The sequence below is a fragment of the Panthera pardus genome, unplaced genomic scaffold, assembly GCF_024362965.1.
Source record: "Panthera pardus isolate Hobbes unplaced genomic scaffold, ASM2436296v1 HiC_scaffold_24, whole genome shotgun sequence".
Taxonomy (NCBI): Eukaryota; Metazoa; Chordata; class Mammalia; order Carnivora; family Felidae; genus Panthera; species Panthera pardus.
In genome coordinates this window covers 94,359,987-94,387,314 of record NW_026526810.1, presented here as the reverse complement: position 1 = coordinate 94,387,314, position 27,328 = coordinate 94,359,987, and the positions used below count along the sequence as shown (strand labels likewise).

The 27,328-nt window shown below is 38.0% G+C and overlaps 1 protein-coding gene across 3 annotated transcripts in view; it reads left to right on the top strand.

Annotated features, from left to right (window-relative positions):
- Positions 1-15,095, top strand: part of GCH1 (GTP cyclohydrolase 1) — a 47,841-nt gene extending 32,746 nt beyond the window's left edge. Inside the window, exons 4-6 of one of the 3 annotated variants that reach the window (XM_019451747.2) lie at positions 10,750-10,781; positions 11,725-11,809; positions 12,988-15,095. In XM_019451747.2, the coding sequence (XP_019307292.1) occupies positions 10,750-10,781; positions 11,725-11,809; positions 12,988-13,078 (208 nt within the window). In that variant the 3' untranslated portion in view covers positions 13,079-15,095. Of the gene's footprint in view, positions 1-10,749; positions 10,782-11,724; positions 11,810-12,715 lie in introns of all 3 variants that reach the window. The other 2 variants (XM_019451745.2, XM_019451746.2) reach the window with 2 other exon arrangements.
- Positions 15,096-27,328: the final 12,233 nt, after the last annotated feature.

The following is a 27,328-nucleotide window of genomic DNA, read 5'->3' as shown; positions in this document are numbered from 1 at the left end:
AGCCAAGATGACTGTGGCCTGGCAGGATTGAGGAGACCCAGAGGTGGAAAGCTGAGCAGAATTTTAAGGGAAGAGGGGCCCCTGGGTGGCTCAGTTGGTTGAGTGTCGGACTTTGGCTCAGGTCATGATCTCGAGGTTTGTGGATTTTGAGCCCCACATCCGGCTGTGCGCTAACAGCTCAGAGACTGGAGTTTGTTTCAGATTCTATGTCTGCTTCTCTCTCTGCCCCTCCCCCGCTCACGCTCTGTCCCTGTCTCTCAAAAATAAAATGTTGAAAAAAATTAAGAAAGAAAGACCCAGAGGTGAAAAGCTGAGCAGAATTTTAAGGGAAGAGGGGCCCCTGGGTGGCTCAGTCGGTTATGCATCTGACTTCATCTCAGGTCATGATCTCAGGGTTCGTGAATTCAAGCCCCACATTGGGCTCTGTGCTGTCTTCAGATCCTCTGCCCCCCTCTCTCTCTGCCCCTCCCCTGCTTACATTCTTTCAAAAATAAATAAGACATTTAAAAAAAATCCTAAAGGGAAGAGAAATTCCTTTGGGTATGGTAAATGCGTAAGCAGAGGCAAGTCAATAGAGAGATTAACTGACAGAAGTAAGAGATGTAGGCAGGGATGACTGCAAGATCGTCAGAAAGGTAGGGTGGGCATTAGATTACAAGGAGGACATTATTTTTTCCTTTTTTCTCTATTATAAATGTTTATTTATTTTGAGAGAGCATGAGCAGAGGAGAGAGAGAGAGAGGAAGAGAGAAGCCCAAGCAGACTACGCACTGTCAGCTGTCAGTGCAGAGCCTGAGGCGGGCCTTTACCTGACAAAACAGGAGATGGTGACCAGAGCGGAAATCAAGAGTCAGATGCCCAACTGACTGAGCCACCCAGGCGCCCCTCTCTCTATTATAAAAATAACATACTTACCAGTTAAGCTTAAATACAAATGAGTGAGTAAAGGGAAAGCTTTCCTTTCTATTTCCATTACTCAAAGTTAAAACTAGACATTTCTTGTCTCTTGGCTAGAGATTGTCCTTCCAGAAAATTTCTATGCAAACACAAACATATATCACTTTAAGACTAGCAAAACAAAACAAAACAAAAAAGGGAGAGATCATATCCTACATTCTGTACTACAACTTGTGTTTTTTGTTTGTATTTTTTTAAGTAATCCCAAGGTGGGGGGGGGGAGGGCTTGAACTCACATACCTGAGATCAAGGGTCAGTCACATGCTCTACTGACTGAGCCAGCCAGGTGCCCCTTTGTGTTTTTGTTTTTGTTTTAATTAAAAAACCTTGAAGTCCTTTGGACACCTTTTAGTCCAGAAAGTCTGACTCCCTTTTAATGGCTACATAGTATTTCTTTAATTGTTTAATATAATTCATTGAATCAGTCTTTGATAGAGAGTTTACAGTTTAAGACTGTTGTCAAAAGAGGAGGGCACCTGTTGGAATGAGCACTGGGTGTTGTATGGAAACCAATTTGACAATAAATTTCATATTTTAAAAAAAAGTAGAAAAAATGCTTTGGTGAACATGTTTTGTATAGTGTAAATTACCGAAATTAAATTGTTGGGTTCAGGGTAGCCAAATTTTTGCTATTACTAAATTGTTCTCTAAAAAAGAGCATATCAATTTATACTCTAATAATAGGTCAAAGGGTGTGTGTGTTTCTCCACTTTTGCCAACACTGAGTTTCATCACACTTTTTTTAAAAATTTTTTTTAATGTTTATTTATTTTTGAGAGAGAGACAGAGAGTGAGAGCAAGGGAGAGGCAGAGAGAGAAAGGGAGACACAGAATCTGAAGCAGGTTCCAGGCTCTGAGCTGTCAGCACAGAGCCTGATGCAGGGCTTGAACTCACAAACCATGAGATCATGACCTGAGCCGAAGTCGGCCATCTAACTGACTAAGCCACCCAGGCGCCCCTCATCACACTTTTCAATCTTTGCCAAACTGGTAAGTGGGATAGGGTACTTATTGTTTTAATTTGCATTTTTTTTTTTTTTAAATTTTTTTTTTCAACGTTTTTAATTTATTTTTGGGACAGAGAGAGACAGAGCATGAACGGGGGAGGAGCAGAGAGAGAGGGAGACACAGAATCGGAAACAGGCTCCAGGCTCCGAGCCATCAACCCAGAGCCTGACGCGGGGCTCGAACTCACGGACCGCAAGATCGTGACCTGGCTGAAGTCGGACGCTTAACCGACTGCGCCACCCAGGCGCCCCTTAATTTGCATTTTTAAAACTTGCATTTTTTTAATAGAGTTTGAATCTTTATAGAAACTGCCTTCTCTAAGTTAGCCTTTGCTAATTTTTCCATTGGATTGCTTATCTTTTTATTACTGATTTGTATGAGCTCTTTGAATGTTAAACCAGTTAGGTCAGGTGCTGCAAATAATTTTTCCAGGTTTGTCATTTGTCTTCTGATTTTGTTCGATAATATCATTTTTCCATAAAGAAGTTTAAAATTTTTATGTAGTCATAAACTCATGTTTTTGGGTTATTTTTATGGCCTTATTTTTATATTTAAATCTTCACTCCATCTGGAATGTATTTTGGTGCAAGGAGTGAGAAGGAATCCATCCATTGCTGTTGTATGCTCACTGACCTCCTACAGCGCCCCCACTTCCCTCCTGTTACCATGCTGCCTTCTTGCTATCCTTGCTGCCACTCTGTTGGGCCTTGCATATGTTCTTCTTGGATTATAAAACCCTGAACTCCTCCTTGCCTCTAATCTCTCTGCATCCTTAAATCTGCTCTCATACACTATTAGAATGTACTTTCTAAAGTGTGGATTTGATGTAGCTCCCCATAGCTTTTAAGATAAAGTTCAAACCCCTTACTTTAGCTGGCAAGTCCCACTGTGATCCAGCTCTACCCTCTGCGGCTTTTTTTGCTCTTTGCTCTAGCCATGGTTGAGAATTTGCAGCCTGGTGACAAGTCAAGTTATATGAAGGCATCAAAAATACTGTTAAGATTTGCAAGGGTTAAATTATACCATCTACCTGCAAAGGTGTCACCAGATTACTTTCCCAGTTGTCATAGGAGGAGGAAGAGGAGAGAAAGCATAATGCAACACAGGAAACAGGACCTAACACAGATTTTATAAGTACCTAATCATGCCCCCTTTATTTAAAAAAAATTACAGGGATGCCTGTGTGGTTCAGTTGGTTAAGTGTCCGGCTCTTGATTTTGGCTCAGGTCATGATCCCAGGGTCTTGGGATTGAGCCCCTCATTGGAAGTGCAGAGCCTGCCTGAAATTTTCTCTCTCCTTTCCTCTGCCCCTCCCCCACTCATGCTCACTCTCTAAAAAAAAAAAAAAAAAAAAAAAATTACAAAAGCTGAAAATGCAAAATTTATCAACGGAGACAAGGTGGGTCCTCTTATATTGAAGTTTGCATAATAAAAGTGGTCATGAATCTTTTTTGTCAAATGGGTTCAAAACAGAACAGGAGCTAGATGAAATACATAGAGAAACTGACAAACTCCAAAGAAGTGAGTGGGAACACCAATTACCTCTCAATGTTTGATTGAGATGTACAAAAAAGGGTATACAAAGCAGAGTAATAGGATTTTGGTCACAAAACTAGCTGTAACTTAAAAAAAAATGAACAGACTATTGTGTACTAAGAAACTATATAGTAATAAATTATTTTTAAAAACCAACTATTTGGAAGTTAAATTTCTTTTAAATCCCTTTGATGTGATAGAAAATCATAATGATACAAACACTGTATGTCAGTGTGTGCAATTCAAAGTAAAAAACTGCACTTTGAAATTAATACCAATCCTCTTCAAACTCTTTTAAAAAATAGAATAGGAGGGAATACTTTCAAATTCATTTCTCAAGGCCAGCATTAAACCTGATATTGAAACAGAAAATTATACAAGAAAACTATAAGCCAATATCCCTGACGAACATAGATATAAAAATTCTCAGCAAAATACCAGCAAACTGAATTGAACAATACATTAAAAGGATCATACACTCTGATCCAGGGGGATTTATTCCAGGGATACAAGGATGTTTCGATGTATGCAGTGATAAACCACATTAACAAAATGAAGTATAAGTCATATGGTAATCTCAACAGATGTAGAAAAACATTTGACAAAATCCATCTGTGATGAAAACTCTCAACAAACTGGATATAAAGGCAGTGTGCCTCATAATAAAGGCCATATATGAGAAGCCCATAGCTAATATCACAGTCAATGAGGAAAAGCTTTCAGCTAATATCAGGAACAACACAAGAACACCTGGATACCCTATTTCACCACTTTGATTCAATGTAGCATCAGAAATACTAGCCAGAGCAATACAACAAGAAAAAAGCATCAAGGTCAGAAAGGAAGAGATAAAACTGTCTCTATTTGCAGATGACATGATATTATATATAGAAAACCCTAAAGGAGCACCTGGGTGGCTCAGTCAGTTGAGTATCCAACTCTTGATTTCGGCTCAGGTTATGATCTCATGGTCATGGGATTGAGCCCCATGTTGGGCTCGGTGCTAACAGCATGGTGCCTGCTTGGGATTCTCTCCCTCTCTCTCTGCCCCTCCCTCATACATACTCCACACAATCTCACTGTCTCTGAAAATAAATAAATTTAAGAAAAAAACCTTAAGACTCCATCAAAAACCTGTTAGAACTAATTATAAAGGATACAAATTAATATCCAGAAGTCAGTGTGTTTCTATACGTTAACAAACTGTCCAAGAAATTAAGAAAACAATCCTATTTACAATTGCACCAATACCTAGGAATAAATTTTATCAAAGAGGTGATATATCTGTACACTGAAAACTATAAGACATTAATGAGAGAAACTGAAGAAGATACAAATAAATATTTCATGTTATTGGATTAAAAGAATTAATATTGTTAAAATGTCCATGCTACCTAAAATAATCTACAGGTTCAATGCAATCCCTTTCAAAATTCCAACAGCATTTTCACAGAAATAGAAAAAATGATCCTAAAATTTGTATGGAACCACAAAGGACCCTGAATAGTCAAAGCCATCTTGAGAAAGAACAAAAAAGCTAGAGGTATCACACTTTATGATTTTAAACTAAATTACAAAGCTATAAAATCAAACCAGAATGGCAACGGCATATAAACAGACATATAGGCCAAAGGTATGGAATAGAGAGCTCAGAAATAAACCCATGCATATATGACCAGTTTATGACAAAGGAGCAAAGAATGGAGAAAGGATAGTCTCTTCAACAAATGGTACTGGGGGGGCCACCTGGCTGGCTCAGTAGGTAGAGTGTGTGATTCTTCATCTTGGGTTCATGAGTTTGAGCTCCATGTTGGGTGCAGAAATTACTAAAAAAAAAAAAAAAATCAATGAACTTTAAAAAATGGTGTTAGGAAAACTGGATACCTTTCTTATACCATACACAAAAATCCACTCAAAACGGATTGAACATAAGACCTAAAACCATAAAACTAGAAGAAAACATGGGGGTAAGCTCCTTGACAATGGTTTTGGTGATGATTTTCTGGAAAAGTAAAAGCAACAAAACAAATAAGTGGGACTGCATCAAACTAAAAGACTTCTGCATAGCAAAGGAAACCATGAAAAAGCAACCTACAGAATGGGAGAAAATATTTCCAAGTTACATAACTGGTAAGGGGTTAATGTGCAAAAAAATATAAAGAACTCCTACAACACAATAGCAAAGAAACAATCCAATTTTTAACAATAGGCAAATGAACTGAAAAGACATTTCTCCAAAGAAGTTATACATATGGCCAACAGGTAAGTGAAAGGTGCTCAATTTCACTAATCATTAGGGAAATGCAAATCAAAACCACAATGACATATCACCTCACATCTGTTAGCATGGCTACAGAATTATAAAAAAGAAACAAGTATTGGTGGGACTGTGGAGAAAAGGGAATCCTTGTACTTTCTTGGTGGGAATGTAAACTGGTGCAGCCTCTATGGAAAACAGTATGGGGATTTTTCAAAAAATTAAAAATAGAACTAGCATATGATTCAGCAATCCTTGTGGGTATATATCCAAAGGAAATAAAGATAGGATATTGAAGAGATATCTGTACTCCAGTGTTCATTGTTCTTACTGGGGGGAAAAAAAAGATAAATATGTGAGGTGATGGGTGTATTAATTGACTAGATGGGATTTTTCCACAGTGCATCATATATCAAATCACAGTCTACACTTTAAATATCTTACATACATTTGTAAATATCTTTATAATTTTTATGTCAGTTATACCTCAGTAAAGATGAAAATTTTAAAAACCTGCACTTTGGAGATAAATTTTTAGCCACAAATGCTTTCATTATTAAATAAGAAAAACTACAGGGACGCCTGGGTGGCTCAGTGGGTTGAGCGACTGACTTCAGCTCAAGTCATGATCTCACAGCTTGTGAGTTTGAGCCCCGCGTCGGGCTCTGTGCTGACAGCTTGGAGCCTGGAGCCTGCTTCGGATTCTGTGTCTCCCTCTCCCTCTGCCCCTAACCTACTTGTATTCTGTCTCTGTCTCTCTCAAAAGTAAATAAACATTTAAAAAAAATTTTTTTAAAAAGAAACACTACAAGTAAATTAAGCATCCAATTTTTTTTTAAAGAAAAAGAATTTGTAAAGCAAGCTTAATAGAACAAATGGGAAAGAAGAAAATCAAAAGATTAAATTAGAAAATTAAAAAAGAATAGAAAACATAAACCCAAAAGATCATACATCATAGATTGCTTAGAAGTCTGAGAGGAGAAAGATTTATACCCAGAAATGAGAGGCTATGTAACTAAAAGTATGTTTTAGAAACTTTACATCTTAATAAGTTAAAAAAAAAAAAAAAAAGATGGAGAAGGGAATGAACCAAGAGTTGGAAAACTTATATAGACTAGTAACCATTAGAAAAAGTCAAAGTAATGTGAGTTGGGTGGGAGGGAAAGAAGTGGATGGTCAATTTAATAGGCAGCTTCCAAGTAACCACTAATTCCAATGTTGCATAAATTATTCAGGTAAACCTGAAAAGCTATATAATTAATTTGATAAAGCTACCTATTCCTGGTAAAAGTCTGATAAAGCTAGCACTTAAAAAGATTATAGACTAATCTCACTTATAAACGTAGTTGTAAAAATCCTAAATACCAAAAACAAAAAAAAACCCCAAAAAAACTCCTCTAACAGGCACAAGTATTGTTTTCATCATGACCCAAGGAGGTTAACTCCCAAGAACTATAGATTCTAGGAGTATGGTAAACTAGATGGTAATGATATCCCTCCTAGTATAGCATACTGAGATATAATGTGTGTGAACATTTCAAACATTGGTGGAAGTGTAAGCAATTCCAGTGAGAATTCACAAGAATTAGCTGGCACTGGAGTCAAAGTCAGGGTTCTGTCCTCCCTATCCCACCCCAAATTGGGAGAGATATTACCTGTTAGCTTTGTTCTGGGGAGTGCAAGAAAAAGAACCCATAACTATGTATTCACAAGGATTTGGGTTCAAAATTCACATCACCATGTGTGGTCCTCAGAAAATCCAAGGCAGTAATTTAATTTCAGAGGTTCCCAATGAGGTAGCCTTCCAGCACCTGGCAGAGACAAGTGCTCATTCTCTGATGCACTTTTATTTCAGCTTCAAAGAATTCCAAGGAGCATGAGTTCACCAAAAGTAAAAACAAAAAAAAAACCAAACCTACCATGGGTCAGAGTCAGATGAAACAAATAGTCAAACAGGGAAGAGACTGAAGCTAGCAGATGCAGAATATACAACGAATACGTTAGAAAATAAGAGTACTGAAAGTTTGGCAAATTTTCAGAATTAGATTAAAAAAACAAAACTTCTGGGGCGCCTGGGTGGCTCAGTTGGTTATGCGTCTGACTTCGGCTCAGGTCATGATCTTACGGTTCGTGAGTTCGAGCCCTGCATCAGGCTCTGTGCTGACAGCTCAGAGCCTGGAGCCTGCTTCGGATTCTGTGTCTCCCTCTCTCTCTGCCCCTCCCCTGTTCATGCTCTGTCCCTCTCTGTCTCAAAAAAAAAAAAAAAAAAAAGGTTCTTCTTATAAAAAAAAAAAAAAACTTCTAGGAAAAAAAAAAGTGATAATTGGATTGAAGCCCAATACAGTTACATTATATAGCAGGTTAGACACAGTAAAAAATAGTGAACTGGAAGAAAGGTCTGAAGAAATTGCACAGAATGTAACACAGAGGGCTAGGTGGAAAATATGAGTGAGAATGTAAGAGACATGGAAGACTGAAGAGGTCTAATATGTCCTTGATTGAAATTCCTGGAGATCACAGAGGTAATGGGGTGGGTGCAATATTAGAGAAGGTAATGGCTGAAAAGTTTTGGGGAGCACATGGAAAAAAACATAGTCTTTAGATTTAGGGACCCTAATGAATCCCAAACAGGGCAAATAAAATTAAACCCCCACCTGACACAACATAAGAAACCTCAGGGTACACATTCTGAAATGTCATAAAAGCAGTGGCAGAGAAAAATATTACCTAAGGGGGTAATGACAATTAGACTGATGATTGTTTGCTAATGGCAACGTTAAAAGGCAAAGACCAGTGTCAAATTAGAATTCTTTCTTTTTAATATTTGCTTATTTTTGAGAGAGTGTGTGAGTGGGGGGAGGGACAGAGAGAGAGGCGGGGGGGAGACTCAGAATCCAAAGCAGATTCCAGGCTCTGAGCTATCAGCACAGAGCCCGGCATGGGGCTTGAACTCACAAACTGCAAGATCATGACCTGAGCCAAAGTCAGACACTCAACCAACTGAGCCACCCAGGTGCCCCTAGAATTCTACTTTCAACAAATACCTCTCAACAAATTATCTTCAAGGAAGAGGGCAAAATAAAGATTTTTTTTTTTTAAATTCAGGGAAGCTATATGATTATTTTTAATGCTGAGAAGACAGAGATTCAATGCCTACTGCTTACTTAAAAATGAAAAATGGGGGCGCCTGGGTGGCTCAGTCGGTTGGGTGTCCGACTTCAGCTCAGGTCACGATCTCATGGTCCGTGAGTTCGAGCCCCGCGTCAGGCTCTGGGCTGATGGCTCAGAGCCTGGAGCCTGCTTCCGATTCTGTGTCTCCCTCTCTCTCTGCCCCTCCCCCATTCATGCTCTGTGTCTCTCTGTCTCAAAAATAAATAAACGTTAAAAATTAAAAAAAATGAAAAATGAATAAACTAGGAATAAATTATAAACTGAGCACAGGGGCCCTGCTTATCACATAATCATACATGTAGAAGGCACTCAATTAATGATCTACATGAATGGCTTTCCTTTGGCAGGAGAGTGGCTATCTGCCAGAAACGGGCAGGCATCATGGGTGATAGCAAATGTTAGAGGCATTCCTGTTAAAGTGTAGAGCAAAATATGGATGCCTAATATTATCACTGTTGTCTAATGTTGTACCTGAAATTCTCGAGAGAAAGAAATGACTATGAGAAGGAAGACATTACTAATTTTTATTTTATTTATTTATTTAAAGTTTATTTTTGAGAGAGAGAGGGAAGGAGAGCACACGCAGCTGGCGAGGGGCAGAGAGAGAGGGAGACAGATTATCCCAAGCGGACTCCACACTGTCAGCATGGAGTGCGATGCAGGCTCCATCTCATGAACTGTCAGATTGTGATCTGGGCTGAAATCAAGACGGAGCCACCCAGGCACCCCAACATGACTAATTTTTAAATTAATGGCATCTCCTATTAATACAACAGAAAATAATCAGCTGGAGAACTGTCAGAAGAAATATATAGAAAGATTTGGTCCGGAAGAAATGAGACCTATCCAGGAGCTTGAATACCATCCTTCCTCAGGTTTTTGTTCAAAATTGAAAACATGTATTCCTTCAATGTTATAAATCTACTAGAAACACGAAGAAGAATCAGGGTGGCTCCTGCCTTCAGGATGAGTGGTAAACAGGGTGGCATACCCATTACTGACTTTATTGGCTGTAATGGATATAAAGGAACAACTTTTCAGTTTTATCTGAGCAGCATAGTGGTGGGAGGAAGAGCCATAAAATGCCTCATAGGTGAGGTGATCCTTAAATTGAGTCCAAATTCAGGACTAAAAAGCCAAATTTTGAAAAAAGATCCTTAACATGAATTGTTATCCTCAAATGAGTAATTCACGTGGCCGTCTTTACATTTCACAAGTTAGAGTGAAAGATGTTGAAAGTGGAAAATCCATCACTTGACAGATTGTGTTATAAGCTAAGATCAGGAGGCTTTTAATTTGGGGAGTTAATCGTATTGAGTGCTTATATAGATCTATCTTATAAAGAGATGTCTGAAGAAGTCTGTTCAGTTCTAATCTGATTATCCTAATAGGTTTAGTGGGTACAATAGTTGACAGTGGCCTGCTATTAATTAACAAATAGTCTTTTATTTTTAACTTGAACTTTAAGCTGTGATTAAACAATATGATTAATTAGAACACTTGAGACTTGGCCTAAAATTGATGACTTGGGAGCTCTAAACTTACGTCCCATTGTGTTTTTCCTAAGTGAATGTTCATCTAATTCTCTCTCTTTGGGGACATTGGGAAGTACCACTCTGTGTCATGCTTAGTGGTCTCCTCAAGACCCTCCCTCTTCTCATTTCCATTAGTTTTTGTATCTTTTCCCCTCTTAGAAGATTCAATCTCCTGCCCACACCCTACAATTGCTTCAATAAAGTCCTTTTAGTCTTTTGAAGAAGCCTTATGAATTCCACTTCAAACTAATTTATGATTAACTAAAACGATTCTTTCTTTTCTAGGATTGTAGAAATCTATAGTAGACGATTACAAGGTAAACTTTTAAACTTTTATTTACAGAAAAACATTTTTTTTCTTAAGGAAAAAGTATTTTTGGTTGTTGTTCTTATTTCAAGTAGAATACATGCGACTTACCAAAATCAAAACCTCATAGGAATATAAGATAGAAAGGGAAAGTCTGCAGTGTTTCAAGCCTCCAGAAGAAATCATTGATGTATTTGCACACTCCTTCGTATTTCATGCATCTACCAACATTTTGAAATCAATTTATTTTTATTATATTTTTAAATGGCCTCATATTGTATGTAATGGGCTTCACTCCCCCCCCCCTATTTTTTTTTTCACTTAACAAATAAAACATGTTTTTTTCCCCACATGCATATAACTATCTCATTGATTTTGCTGGCTGTTTAGCATTCCATTGTACGGCCGTGCTGGGGCTTGATTTAACCTTTTCCTGCTCTAATAGATATTTGAAAATTTTGTCAGTTTTCAAATAGATGCAGTGCTGCAGTGAACACTCTTAATGTGTTTTCAGAGATGAGTTGTTTATTCAGCACAGGAACTGCATTGCTTAGGTTAAATGGTTGGTCTCCAGCTTTACATACAATTCAATACTTGGACTGTAGCGCCTTTGTTAATCCTGTTGCGAGCTATTTGTTCATTTGCATGGAGGTGCTTGTTATCAATATTCTGTTGGTCTCACTGCACACCTAAGAGACAGCTGTCATTCTTACCATTCCCTCCAGTGGTGCTGAGCCCCCGTCAGTACTTATTCTGCAGGTGAGGGAATTGAACAGCTGCCCCCTGTGGGCCAGGCAGCAGACAAAGCAAACTGGGAAAAGCTGGTGTGCCTTGGCTCTCAAACCTCACAGAAGTCTGCTTTTTAAGACTTCAGATATTCTAAAGACAACAAATACTCTAAAGACGGCTGGGTGTGTCAGACTCCTAAACCGAGCTTCTTGTCACACCCACAGTTCAAGAGCGTCTTACAAAACAAATCGCAGTAGCCATCACAGAAGCCTTGCGGCCCGCTGGAGTTGGGGTGGTGGTGGAAGCAACGTAAGTCTATGTTTGCCTTTCATAATGTCCTTGTGGTGCATGGAAGTGATATTTAGTGCTGCTCTTTTCCCAGCGCTGGGTGGTGGCACACAATTGACACTGTCCCATTTTCTGTCTCTGAGACTGAAGCTTTTTTTTAACCTCTTTCACTTACTGTGTTGTTGATATAGGAACATGGGTACAGGAGACAGGCTTTGTTTTGTTTTTGGTGAGGGTTATGGAGGTGTAGGGAGTCATCAGTGTAGTGATTTGTGCAACTGTAGCATTTTATGTCTTCTCTTGATTTCTTCTTTAGCTCTTTGTTGCTCTATGCAGACTTTTCCTGATATTTTGTCACACGTTTTAAAAAATGGAGCTAAGACTGTGTGCACAGGGCACCTGAAGACACTTATTTAAGTTAGAATGAATTATGGGAATTGCGCACATCTTCTCCATTCTCCTGGCATGGCATGAGCTCTGTGCTGTGCATGCTGTCTGGCCTCATCAGGTTGCTTAGGCTCACTGTGGTCACCGTTCTCTGGATTCGCCTGGTGAGACCAGCATACTTCAGTATTTCTCCTAGCACCTAAGCTAGCATTGTGTTGTCTGGGTCCTAAAGACCGTTCAAGTGAAAATTCTGTATTTCTTTTTATCCAGAAGTTGTTGTATTTCTGCGGACCCCTTGTAGTATTTTCACAAGAAAGAAAATTCCTTTTTTTCCCCTTCTGCTAGATGCATCAAAGACTCAACCACTGAGAAACTTAATGAAAACTTCAGGTCAAATCTGTCTAAGCAGTGATATTGGATACAGCTGGTAGCCGTGAACTCAGTATAATCAGATTTAACTTTTTGGCTTGCTTCTTACTTTAAAAACCAAACCAGCAACTGTCGATTTCTTTAAGCCACCTTTGTTGTCTTGTTTTGTAGACACATGTGTATGGTAATGCGAGGGGTACAGAAAATGAACAGCAAAACTGTGACCAGCACGATGTTGGGTGTGTTCCGGGAAGATCCAAAGACTCGGGAAGAGTTTCTAACTCTCATTAAGAGCTGAACTTCAGCGTGTGTCCTGTGGTTTGCAGATCGTGCCACTAGAAACATTGTTTGTCTGGTCTTAACTGTTTGTACATTCCGTTTCCAGTTGTTACAGATGTGAACTTTATCCCTTGTCACTAATTGTGTTTAATAATTATTTATAGCAATGAAATAAAAGTAATTAATAAAGGGGTGAGCCCTCTACTTTCTTCTTGCCACCTTTTAGTGGTAACTGTCAAGGAAACTGCCAAATAGTGTAAGTTACATGCACAAAACCACTGCCATTTGGATAACCATTGGGTGCTGGAAAGGAAGAAAAACTCAAGTATTTTGTTCAAATACTATGGTAATTGGGTTCATAAGCCTAGGAATTTTGGGAATGGGAGGAAATTATGGCCAATATACTGTTTTTTTCCCCCTCCCCAAACAAAAATGGTGTAGTGCTTAAAATAATTCCTGTACGGCATGCAGCATTGCTCTGCAAACACAAAGTCCAACAGGCTCCACCATAATCACATTTCATAAACTGCCAGGGCACTTTATTTTTTATATATTTATTTTTTTAACTGTCCAGTTATAATGTTAGTCATGAAAGGGAAGGTGGTAGGATATCTATGTTTTTGATTTTACTATGAGCTAAAAAGGCACGTTTCTACTTTCTGTTCTTTTTTAAATTCAAGTACAAAGAATTTGTTCCTTTTGTTTACGAATATATTCCCATGTCAACATACAGGGATTTAGACATTTAACTCTCTGTGCCTTGATGCGAATATCACACCACTTAGAGTGTAGCTACCTTTGCCATTTTTTAAAAAGCCGTTATTTTATGAGACTTAAGTACCAACACTGCAAATAACTAGTCCTCACAATTTTACCTTTAGAAGTCTCTTGCAAGCTTACTTTGTGTATTCCTTGTAGATGCCTCAAAACTTTTTTTAAAGTCTTATCAAGTATTTTTCTATGTATTTCCAAAAACTTTTGAGAATGTCCATCATTTTCAGGTCTGCAGAACCATAGCTTCTGTGAATATGAAAGATGGCAGAATGAACTAACTGTGGACTGCATTGTGACCGATATCCAATGTTTAATGAAAGCTGCATTGTTGGTGCCTATGAAAATGCACTGTAATTTTCTGGAATTACTGGAACATATAGGAAGCCCCCATATTGGCTCCTCTTGTGGTCCCTGTGGGTCTTGTCTTCAGTGTAACTGTTCAAGTGGTATATAGGTCTTTTCTTCCAGGAAGCTGTTGCCTTATTAATGACTACCTGAAATTTCCTCCACTGGGGCAGTGTGGGCCAAATTAAAACAACAAAGAAAAACCCAACTCCCCTGCAAAAACACAACCACAGTCATTCCATGGAAAAGTCTCTTATTTGGTTGACCTCATGCTCTTCAGATTTATTCTGTTACCTTAAGAACTAATTGCAGTGCTTTCTTTAACCTTGATGGTCCTAAATCTGCCACTTTGATGTCATTTGACTTATGATGGGACATGGTGGCAGAAGTGCTGTTTATTTATTTATTTAAGTTTATTTATTTATTTTGAGAGAGTGAGTGCGCATGCGCAGAGTAGGGGCAGAGAGAGAGAGAAAATCCCAAGCAAGCTCTGCTCTGTCAGCACAGAGCCCAATGCAGGGCTTGATCTCACAAACCCATGAGATCATGACCTGAGCTGAAACCAAGAGTTGTTTGCTTAACCAACTGAGCCACCCAGACGCCCCCAGAAGTAATGTTTAAAAAAAAAAATTCTTCCCTACTTCTATTTTCTATATTTTTCTATACTTGGAGTTTCTGAAATACAGTGTTAATTCATTCTGAGTTCCTTTAAAAAAATCTAATCTGATATAAACATTATCCTGCTTAATGTTTAGACATTTAAGAACTGGAATTAAGCACTCAACTCATGTTTGGTATTTTAAAGTAAAAAAAAGATGTGATTTGGAGGACCAAAGAAATTATTAGCTATAAATTCATCTTTCTGAGATCAAATGTATTCCTTTTTAATGAGTCTCTAACATTTCCTACAAGTGTTCTCATAAAGGTCTAATGTATCTACAGGCTATTGTCTTATTGGTAAATGCAAAGTAATAATCTTGTCTGTTTTACTCTAGTCTGCAGTACTTTAAAATTTTCATATCTGTGAATCCATTTTGGGGATTTTTAAGAATTTGATGCATTTAAGTACACTGTTCAATTGTTTGAATTTTATGTATGCGTGCATCTGTTCCTGAAGTTGGTTCTATTGAAATTATTAAAGTGTTATACCATAGTTTCTTGTGAAAGTAGTTTCTTTCTGAACCACTTGTATAGATATAACAATAGATTATTTTAATTGTATTCTCTTTTACCAAAGATACCCATCATAAGGGCTTCCCTCAGTCATCAAGCTATTAAAATATAAATCCCAGTGGCAGTAGAAATTAACCTGGGGTTCTCTGTCTTCCTTTGGTATTTGGTTTGGGTATTACTGTCCTCACCCTCTGGCTGGTAAGGGAAGAGGAGGTCTGGGGTAAGAGTGAGGAGTCTGAGTGGCCCTCATGTCCCTATTGTCCTAAATCTAAGTTTGAAAAACATCAGCCTCCTGAGAACTGGTGCTGTTTCTGTGTGGGAGCTATTGGAGGAAGAGCAGGCTGGGGCAGGGAGCCAGGCAGTGCTGGGAGTGGAAGAGAGTTTCCCTCCTTCTTCTAGGGAAGAGCCTGCTTTGGACAAAACTTCCAACGAAGTGCAAAGGTTTTGCTGCCTCTTTTCTGTGTCTGGTGCCCTTGTCCATACCTCCTTTGGGGTTCTTCTCCCCATTTGCTGCTCCACCTAGGCAGAGGCCCCTGCCTTTCACTAATGTCCATGTGCCCAGATGCTGGGGCTCTGGAGTGGCCCGCTGCTCCTTCAAGGACTCTGTGGACTGTTGGGCAGTGAATCTAGCCACCCAATCTAGAAATGCTTATTGAAATACCACATTCCTAAAACCATAACTCAGTACAACAACGAGCTGCTCAACTAAGCCCAAGTTGCTGCCCCTGAGTTTTTTCACTTTTAAAGATTGGCTGAGTTCCCTGTTTTGTCGCTTAGGGAAAGAGCAGTTGCAGACACCAAAGGTCTTAGAGAATGCTGCCAACACAGAACACCTGGATTCACCCTGAAGGGCCTGGGTCCACTTGTTGATGGTGAGAAGAGGGAGTCTCAGTAGATGAGTTCAAGGCGAAGTATAAATACACGATAGCCGCCCCCCCTCCCCTGAGGTACCTGGTTTATGTTTATTTTAGTCTTTACTATGGAAAAAAAAAAAAACAGGGGCACCTGGGTAAGTCGGTTAAGCGTCTGACTTCAGCTCAGGTCATGATCTTGTGGTCCGTGAATTCGAGCCCTGCGTCAGGCTCTGTGCTGACAGCTCAGAGCCTGGAGCCTGCTTCGGATTCTGTGTCTCCCTGTCTCTCTGCCCCTCCCCCCTCTCACACTCTGTCTCTTTCTCAAAAATAAATAAACATTAACAAAATTTTTTCGTAAAAAATAATTTAAAAAAATTTTTTAACGTTTATTTATTTTTGAGACAGAGAGAGACAGAGCATGAACGGGGGAGGGTCACAGAGAGAGGGAGACACAGAATCTGAAACAGGCTCCAGGCTCTGAGCTGTCAGCACAGAGCCTAACATGGGGCTCGAACCCACAGACCGTGAGATCATGACCTGAGCCGAAGTCGGACGCTTAACCGACCGAGCCACCCAGGCGCCCCAAAAATAATTTAAAAAAAGAAAAAAACATACATAACAGTAGATAGTACATAATTACGTGACCCCCATGTACCCATCACCTAGCTTCAATAAGTCTCAACTCATGGCCATCTTGATTCCTCCGTTACCTCCCATCCCCGCTGGATTATTTCAAAGCAAATTCCAGATATTATCTCACCCATGAAATATTTGATTATCTAAAAGGAGAGGAATCACATAAAAAAAATCCATTATCACACACAAAAAATGATGCTTTAATATCAAATATCCAGTCGGCATTCAATTTTCCCTCATTGTCTCATAAATTTATTCATTGCTTATTTGAATCAAGCTACAGATGAGTTCCATACATTGCAATTGGTTGAGCTGTTTTTTTTTTTTTAATTGTGGTAAAAAACACATAAAATTTACTATCCTAACCATTTTTAGTATACACTTAGTAACAGCTATATGTACGTTGTTGCACACCAGATCTCTAGAACCTTTTTCATTTTGTAAAACTGAAACCTTATATCCACTGAACTCTTTCCCCCTCCCCCCAATCCCTGGTAATCACCATTCTGCTTCTGTTTCTGAGTTTGACTACTTTAGATTCTTCATATCAAGTAGAATCATGCAGTATTTGTCTTTTTGTGACTGGCTTAATTTCACTGAGCATTATATTCTCCAGACTCATCTATGTTGTAGCATATGACAGGGTTTTCTTCTTTGTAAAGGTTAAATAATATTCCACAATGTATATACTACATTTTTAGAATTCATTAATGTATTCATGGGCATTTAGATTGCTTCCACCTCTTGGCTATTGTGAATAATACTGCAATGAATATGGGTGTGCAAATATCTCCTCGAGAACCTGCTTTTTTTTTAACTTTATTATTATTTTTTAATTTACACCCAAATTAGTTAGCATATAGTGAAGCAATGATTTCAGGAGTCGATTCCTTAATGCCGCTACCCATTTAGCCCATCCCCTCTCCCACAATCCCTCCAGCAACCCTCAGTTCATTCTCCATATTTATGAGTCTCTTTCGAGAACCTGTTTTTAATTCTTTTGGATATATACCCAGAAGTGGGATTATAGAATTTCTATATTCTCTCTATATGGTAATTCTTTAAAAAATTTTCAGGAACCTCCATTCTGTTTTCCATAAAATGGCTGTACCATTTTACATTCCTACCAACAGTGTACCAAGTGTTCTAATTTCTCCTCATTCTTACCAAAACTTGTTATTTTCCAGCTTTTTTGGTTTATGGCCATCCTAAGGGGGCATGAAATAATAGTTCATTGTGGTTTGGATTTGCATTTCACTGACGATTAGTGATCTTGAGCATCTTTTCATAAGCATATTGGTCACTTGTATATCTTCTTTGGAGAAAAGTCTACTTGGGTCCTATGCCCATTTTTTTTTAATCAGGTTATTTATTTTGTTGTTATTGAGCATGGGAGCTCTTTATAACCCTTTATCAGATAAATAGTTTGCAAATAGTTTTCCCATTTTATAGATTGCCTTTTCAGTCTTTGCTTCTTTTGATGCACAGTTTTTAGGTTTGATGGAGTCCCATTTGTCTACTTTTACTTTTGTTGCCTATGCCTTTGGTGTCATATCCAAGAAATCATTGCCCATTTGAGCGTTGTGAAGATTTCCCTCTATGCTTTTTTCTAGGGGTTTTATAGTTTTAGTTCTCACGTTTAGATCTTTAATCCATTTTTAGTTAATTTTTGTGTATGGTGTAAAGTGTGGGTCCAACTTCATTCTTTTACAAGTGGGTGCCTAGTTTTTCCAACACCATTGTTGAAGAGATTGTCTTCCCCCATTGTGTAGCATTGGCACCTTTGTCAAAAATCATTTGATCATAACATGCGGATTTATTTCTGAGCTGTCTATTCTGTTCTATTGGTCTATATGTCTTCATGCTAGAACTACACTATTTTGATTGTTGTAGCTTTGTAATATGTTTTGAAATGAGAGAGAGAGTGTGAGGCCTCTGGCTTTGTTTCAAAATGGTTTTGGCTATTTGGGGTCCTTTGAGATTCCATATAAATCTATTTCTGCAAAAAAGGCCATTGGGATTTCATTGAATGTAGAGATTCTTTGGGTAGTATGAATATTTTAATAATATTAAGTGTTATAATCCATGAACATGAGATATTTTTTCCATTTATTTATGTCTTTAATTTCTTTCATCACTGTTTTGTAGTTTTCACTGTTTAAGTCTTTCCCCATCTTGGTTAAGTTTATTCCTAAGTGTCTTATTTTATTTTATTTTATTTTGTTTTATTTTATTTTATTTTATTTTATTTATTTATTTATTTTTTTAACAGACTTTATTAGACAGTTTAGGTCAGGATACAGAGATTTCTCCTATACCTCCTGCCCATGCTCATGTGGCCTCCCCCATTATCATCATCCTACAGCAGAGTGGTGCATTTGTTACAAATGATCAACCAACATTGACACAAAGTCCATAGTTTACATTAGGTTTCACTCTTGGTGTTGTACCTTCTATTGGTTTGGACAATATAATAATACAGCATAATTATGTGTATCCACCATTACACTGTCATACAGAGTAGTTTTTGCTGCCCTAAGTATCATCTGTGCTCCATGTATTCATCACCTACTCTATTCTTTGTGATGCTATTGTAAATAGAATTTTCTTAATTTCTTCTTTGGATTATTCATTGGTTGATATGTTTCTTAAGTCTGTTTAAAGTTGTAGATTCACCTCTTGCTCCCTTTCTTTTATACTATCCTTACCATTTATTTGGTCATTTGCTTTTGGAGAAGTCCCTGTGAGCTCATGAAATGTCAACTGCTGGGATGTCTGTGGCTGCCCGAATGAAGTGAAACTTCAATTAAGCAGAAGAGAAAGGGCTGCTGTCTTCTATGACATTCCTCCATGACCTTAAACTCCTATTCCCAAGGCAGCCTGGACCCTGAGGCAGCACTGAGTAGTACAGGCTCACCCTTCAACTTGGACACAGCTCTTTTTAGTTTTGTAACCCAGTAACACCCACCCAGGTATGGAATAGAGTTTATTCCTTTTTTGGTGGGGGGAGGTGTCTATCTTTTCTGGATAGGCTTTAGTTTTAAAATATCTACCACACGGCTTCCTTGGCTGCCAAGATTTGGTTAAGGTGGAAGGGTTATTATAGGACTGGAAATAGTGAATCCGCCAGGACTTGACATCACTTTGAGGTCCTGTCCTTGGGGAATTCCAAGGTTTGGGTTGGACGGTAGGAGTGTTTGGGTGCCTGACTGCTGTTACATCTGTATGGCCCTCTGAGTAAGGATACCAGGCTGGCTCTGGCTGACTGGGGTGGAGAAGGAAGTGACACACCAGGTCTTGTTTTTAAGCAGCTTCTTTTATTCTCTCCCTAATGGTGTAGTTACGACTTGCTTACAAATCCTGTTGGGATAACTCCTAGCACATGTATTACACAGCCCTAATACATCCATCCGCTTTTCCTCTTATTTCTACATTCTCCTGTTTGGTTTGAGCAATGTGTCCACAACCCTGACCTTTTGAGAAATCCTTTAACTTCTGGAACTGACTGTGCTGCCCAGAGAGATGTGGTTTGGCTGTTGGTCAGTGCAGAGAAGGCTGTGTCGAGGGGAGCCTGGGATGAAATGCCTGGGCATGTATGAAAACTTCCTCTGAGGCTGTCACACTTCTGCTTTGTTGATTTTCTTCTCATTTTAGGATGAGTTTCTTCTCCCTCTTTTTTTCCTGGATTTTTTCTTATTTGAAAATGTGCTGAGTGAATAGACCAATGGGATATTTTTCTTTCTAGTTTGTCTTTTTGTGGGGTTTCCCATTATATGTGTGATGATACTAATTTTTACAGTCATATCCTATCTTAACTGGTAAATTTCTTTGTGGAGACTTTTCTCTTTGGAGGGTCATTTCACATCTACAACCTAGGGATAAACTGAAAAGAGACAGAAAAGTTAGTAAATTAAAAAAAAATTTTTTGGGGTGCCTGGGTGGCTCAGTTGGCTGGGCGGCCGACTTCGGCTCAGGACATGATCTTGCAGTCCGTGAGTTTGAGCCCCGCGTCGGGCTCTGGGCTGATGGCTCAGAGCCCGGAGCCTGTTTCAGATTCTGTGTCTCCCTCTCTCTGACCCTCCCCTGTTCATGCTCTGTCTCTCTCCGTCTCAAAAATAAATAAACGTTAAAAAAAAAAAATTAAAAAAATCAATTTAAAACAACTAGCAGGAACCACAGGATTATTTCATATTGGTCATTTGGAAAGTAACTTTAACCAAGGACAACTAACCTCAGAGCAAAATTTCTCATTTCTCATTTCTGGATTGAAAGTTGATTCTGCTGAAAGTTGATTCATTGTGACCTAGGAGCATGTAAACTTGAAGTCCTTATTCAAATCTAATTTGACCTTTTCTTGCTTAGCAGTTGTCAAAATCACCTCACAATGAAGGGGTAAGAGGAGATTGATTTTTTTATGTCAATCCTTGAATATTTTAACAGAATTTTCCACATAAACTTAATATTTAGAAAATAATTATAAAATAAAAAGGGTCTTATGCATTTGAAGTATAGATAGGTCAACAATAAATTCTCGTGTCCTTTTTAACTAGAGCACTGTAAAAAAAACTTTAATCAATGTGAAACCCTGAGTTTTGAAAACTGATCATTTGTTCCCTGCATTTTAATTTTGGGGGGATGGAAGAAGAATTTTCCAGATTTAACAGTGTGTGTGATGTGCACATGTGCATGTGTACCCAATGTTAAACCTGGAAAAGTTGTTACTAGATGCTTGTTTGTTTTTTTTTTTAATGTTTGTTTATTTTGAGTGAGAGAGAGTGAGAGGGACAGAGAGAGGGAGGCAGAGGATCTGAAGCAGGCTCTGCGCTGACATCAGACAGCCCCATGCAGGGATCAAACTAACGAACCTGGGAGATCATGACCTGAGCATCAGACACTTAACCGACTGAGCCACTCAGGTGCTCCTACAAGGTGCTTGCTTATCTATCTATCTATCTATCTATCTATCTATCTATCTATCTAAAAAATGTTCATTTATTTTTGAGAGAGAGAGAAACAGAGTGAGTGGGGGAGAGGCAGAGAGAGAGAGGGAGACAGAACCTGAAGCAGGCTCCAGGTTCCAAGCTGTCTGCACAGAGCCCGATGCAGGGCTGAAATGCCATGAACTGTGAGATCATGACCTGAGCCGAAGTCAGATGCTCAACTGACTGAGCTACCCAGGCATCCCCAAGGTGCTCTTTTAAAGTGGGGTAAACATTCAATAGAACTTCCCACAGTATTATTTTCTTGACAGTCTTCTTGAATAAAGAACATTTCTATTTTATCGGTGAGCAAGTTTGGGCTCTAGGAAGATTAAATGACTTGCATCACTGCCACTGGATTAAAGAACAGAAGTTCCTATCTTGTTGCTCCATCTGTTGGTCTTTCTATTAGTCAATGGGCTCAGGCCGTTAGATTACTCGTAACAGCTCATCGTTGTAGCTAGTTAATCTTTTCCAGGTGACCTCTGTAACGCTGAGCCCCCATTGTTTTGAATTGGAATCTGATTTTTGAAAATGTAAGTTGGCCTTGTGCTTTGAACTCAAAAGTGCAAAGATAGGGTTGTGAATTGGCTACATGTATTGTTTCATCTGGTCATACGGTCTTAAATGCTCACATTTAAAAAAAATTTTTTTTTATACTGGTAACACATGTACTTAGAACAAAATTCAAACAGCACAAATGATATTAAGGAAAAGCTTACTTTTACTTCTGCCCGTGAGTAAGCCAGACAATAGTTACTACCAGGGATATTTTATGAAATGCTTTACTAACTATTATTGTAAATTGAAAACCCTCTTTCCTCCATGGAAGCTGTTTGTACTTTTAATGGTAAAATGTGTCGCTCTAAAGTGGTGAGTGGTTTCTGTAACTATCAGAATGTGAGATCCATTAAGATTATTATTTATAGTGTTCTTAGGTCAACATTAGATGCTTTTTTGGAAACTTTTTTTAGCAAAAATTTCAGCCAAAAAATGTGTCCACTTTACAGAAGTTTGACCACTTTAGCAACGAAAAGTGCTTCTGATGAGCTGAGTGTTTAAAGCAGAGGCTCTTAAATTTTTTTTTCCCAACTTGTCACCATTTTTAGATAGCGAATGCATTCATTTGCATACAATTAAAAAACACAGTGAAAAGTCTCTCTGTCCCCAACCACCCAGTTCCCCTCCCCCAAATGACTGGTTTTTACTACCTTCTTACTTATAATTCCAAAAATATTTAAGGTGTATGTAAGCAAGTTAATACACACAGAGAATTATTCCTATACTACATTTAATATATATTAGTTTGCTTATTTGAATCAGAATTGCCTGGGGAACTGTTAGATAATATATGTGTCTCTACCCTATGAAGACTTACTTGGTATTTGTATTTTGAAAAAAAATAACTGCCCTTGGTTATTTTGGTGGGTTCCTCTTGTTGAGAACCACTAGTGTAAGATAGATCTGTTCAGAGCCATGGGACACATCAGGAAGCCACTGGGCCCAAGTCCAGGTGATTTGGACAGAAAAGCAGCTGCATGGATCCTTCTGCGAGCTGTGAGCAATCGGTTCCACCATCCACAGTTAAGGGCATCTGCAACCACTCAGCTGATAAGTCTAAAGGTAAATTGCCCCTTAAAAGGGACTGTCTCCAGATTAATATAATTAGTGCTGCAATTACCCGTGTATAAATAACTTAATTCTCTGGTCTGATTTTTCTAAATATATCTTACTTTTTCCCCCTGATTTTTTTAGTTGATCATCATAGAAAACTTAGAAAATATAGGAAGGTATAAAGAAAAGGACTAGTTACCTATAATCACACAGTCCAGGGATAACTACTCTTAACATTTATTTTAAAGTTGTAAAAATAATATATATACACTCCTGGATTATTTAGAACAAATTTGTCCAGATATCATTTCATTTCATCTGTATTTACTTCAATATGTAACACCAGTGAATAAAGGGCAAGGAAGGACTTAAAACACACACGCATTACTACACCCAACAAAAATCTACAATGATTACTTAATATCATACCCATTCTGCATTGACCTTTTCTCAGATTGTCTCAAATTTCTTTTTAGTGTTCATTATTAACACTTTGATATATACTCTGCCAGCCTTTGCCTCCTCGTTATCCCCATGTAACTGTCTAATTCTTTAGATACTGTAAAGTACATATAGTCTTTCCCTCTTTGGTATCTTACAACTTTGTTTAAATGGTTATGTGACATTCCATGATGGAAATAATCATCATGTATTGCTCAAATTTATAATGAAGAACTTATAGATTGTTTCCAGTTTTTTTATTATTATAAATAATGCTATAGTAAACATTTCTATTTCCCAAGAATAAGGTTCTAGATATGGATTTATAGAACAGTCACTCCCCCTCTTTCCCTCTTCCCCTCTCTTAACAAAAATGGATGACCTCACTTGAACTAGTCATGACACCTCCCAAACTCTACAATATATAGTTATCCCTTTATATGTAATTGTCTCCTAGCTAAATAGTACACAGATTAATTTCTTCTTTTACCTAGAGGCACCTTTGCACTTCATTTATCTTGGCAGATTCATATTTTTATTTTTTTATTAAAATTTTTTTAATGTTTATTTGTTTTTGAGAGAGGGAGATAGAATGTGAGTAGGGTGAGGGGCAGAGAGAGAGGGAGACACAGAATCTGAAGCAGTCTCTAGGCTCCAAGCTGTCAGCATAGAGCCTAATGCGGGGCCCAAACCCACGAGCCATGAGATCATGACCTGAGCCAAAGTTGGATGCCCAACTGACTGAGCCACCCAGGTGCCCCAGATTCACATTTTTAAACAGAATATTTTCTTGAGACAGTTGTAGGTCTACATGCTATTGTGAAAAACATTGCACAGAGATCCCTTATATACTTTGCAATGGTTTCCCTCAATGCTAAATTGAACAAAACTATCATACAATATCATAACCAGGATACTGACATTGATACAATTTACTAATCTTATTCAGATTTTCCCAGTTTTGCTTGCACTCGTGTGTGTGTGTGTGTGTGTGTGTGTGTTTGTATTAAGTTTTAATAATGAACATTTGGTTTGGTATCCACTTTCACAGGGTCAAGATAAGTAAACAGTTCTAACAGCACAAGGGTCCATTGTATTGTTTTATTATAATCTCACATCCCACATCTTCACATTAAAAAAAAAAAAACTCTTGAGATCTGAGTTCTGCATTTCAGTATGCTTGTGATCCTTAGTCCTTTCTAATGACAGTATACAAAACCACAGTTCATCTTGTTAAAATAATAATAAAAACACTAGGACATTGTAAAGAAAGACCTTGGATTATGTATGGCTTTACTGAAACTAGCTAATAAATAGATGAGAATGATTTGTGATTAGTACATCAATTGTTTGTAAATGGAAGAGTGTGTTTTGAGGTTATTGGAAAACTGTTCTCAGGAGGAAATTTAAGCGCGCGCGCGCACACACACACACACACACACACACACACACACACAAAGACTTTTGGTGAATATTCCAGATTGCTTCCAGACAAAGTATTACCAACATTGAGTATCATTTTAAAAATGTAATATATTCCTAAGTGGACAATATTTTCATTGTTCTACTTTTGTGTTAAAGTCGTAATACATTTATTATCAAATTGGGTCTCAAAGATTATGGCCAATGTTCTCCTAGAGGATATGGGACAGACGTTTCTTTAATTTCTCTGGTTGTCCAATACTTCAAAACATTATTTTCAGCAAAAATCAAATCACTAAACTGCCAAATGCAATAAGCATTCAGACTTGTATCTTTAACAAAGCTGGTACTAACTACTCTGCTCATGTGGTTGAGGCAATCATATTTTGTTTAATGTGGCTTTCTGTCTAAACACAGACTGGAAGACTTTTGCTAAAATTATTTCTAAAAGGGATTTGATCTAAGTCAAAAGATACTTACCTTTTCTAAGTACAGTTGAATGAAAATAATTTTATTTTCTTTGAGAGGAGATAATCTCTGAGAGGAGGGGCCCTCTCAGTTTCTTTCTGAGAAATGATCATATTTTTCTCCTTGTTACTGGTCAGGGTACTCCAAATCATCATGGCACGCACCATGGCCTGATGTCTCCTTTTGTTGGGTCAGAATTACTGATCTATAGTGAATCAGTGTGGAGCTACCTTTATTATAACCCACTGTTTCTGCAAAAGTAAGAGCATTGCTGAACTTGGAATTGAGGAGATTATAAACAACACTACATGGATGAATTTGAAATTGAAGGGATATAGAGAATAGGTGTGGGGGTAGATGATATAAACAGGTGGCATTAGAAGGGACTGTCCTCAGGCAAATATAACATGGGGAGGTGCTGGGGTTAGAAACACAATCTATGATAAATCATTCCCTAATTAGCCTAGAGAAGTGAGTATACACGATGTATAGAAAATGCAATTTAATTGTAACCATGTAGTCCTGAACAATATAGATCTAGAAATCATATTGAGTATAAGCAAAACAGATCAAATTCTGAAAGATCCTCTACATGTCATTGAAAACAACTATATATGTATATATATGTATATGTGTATATATATATATATATATATATATATTTTTTTTTTTTTTTTACCCCAACAATTCTACTTTTGAGAATTTATCCTTTACATGTATTTGTGTATGTGTCAAAGTGTTTGTGTACAAGGTTTATTCATTTCAGCATTGTTTGTAACAAGAAAGTTCTTGCTTATAAGTCAGCTCTCAACCCAAAGTATGTGAAGTGATCATTTGAGGTTTGGATTGTGATTTTTAGAGTCCTTCCACCTGGAGGTGGATTAGATTTTTGATCCCTGTCCACCTTAATGTCTTGGTCTCACACTGAAGAAAGTTCTGGGATTAGGCAGGTAACTCAGGTGGTTCTTGTTGAGAACCTTTAAAATCGTAAGTTAACATCGCATTCTAAGAAAATAGCTCGTGGACCGGGAGTCCTGGCCTCCTTGATTTACTTTCAGTTTTAGAGGCTGGAACAGGGAAGTCTGGGGGCAGTGGTTCTTCAATAACATGTTCTGTAAGCAGATGAAGTGAGCAATGCAGACTTGTCCTCCTTACTCTTCTTACTCTTTTCCTTTAGGATTGAAAGCAAAGGGCCAAAACTCTTATGTAAAAGCCACATGAGGTATTGTGACATGGAAGGGGAGTGCAGACCTGAGTGCCTGTAATTCTGAACAGACTGTTTATTTTTTAAGCAACATCTGTGTTTCATAATCTGTTTTATAGATATGTAATTGCTCTGATAATTTGCAGTGTACTGAGTTTGGGGAAGATCATTATTGGAGACCTAGAATTTCTGACAGTATTGGGACACAGAGTTCCCCCTCTTAGCTTTTAAAAACATGGAAGAAAACAAAAATATGGATGTGAGAAACGTAACCATGGAATGCTACTTGTCTCTGTGGTGAGAAATATTTACACAGTCATAAAGTAAACACTGATTACTGAGTTAACTAAAAGTTGTAAGATAACCTCTATCTTCATTTGTGACGACACAGTTTAGATAACATCTAACTTGAACAATCAAGAAAGAGCAATTAAGCACATTTTTTAGTTAAGTTACTACAAGGAGATACAGGTGAACCACTTTTAAGACGTTGTTTGTAAATGGGGAGGTGGGGTCAACTCTTGCTTAAATTGTAAACCTGTCGCTTTTTGACTTTTTAAAAAATCGTGTGCCTGTACTTCTTTTGTTCAAAGTT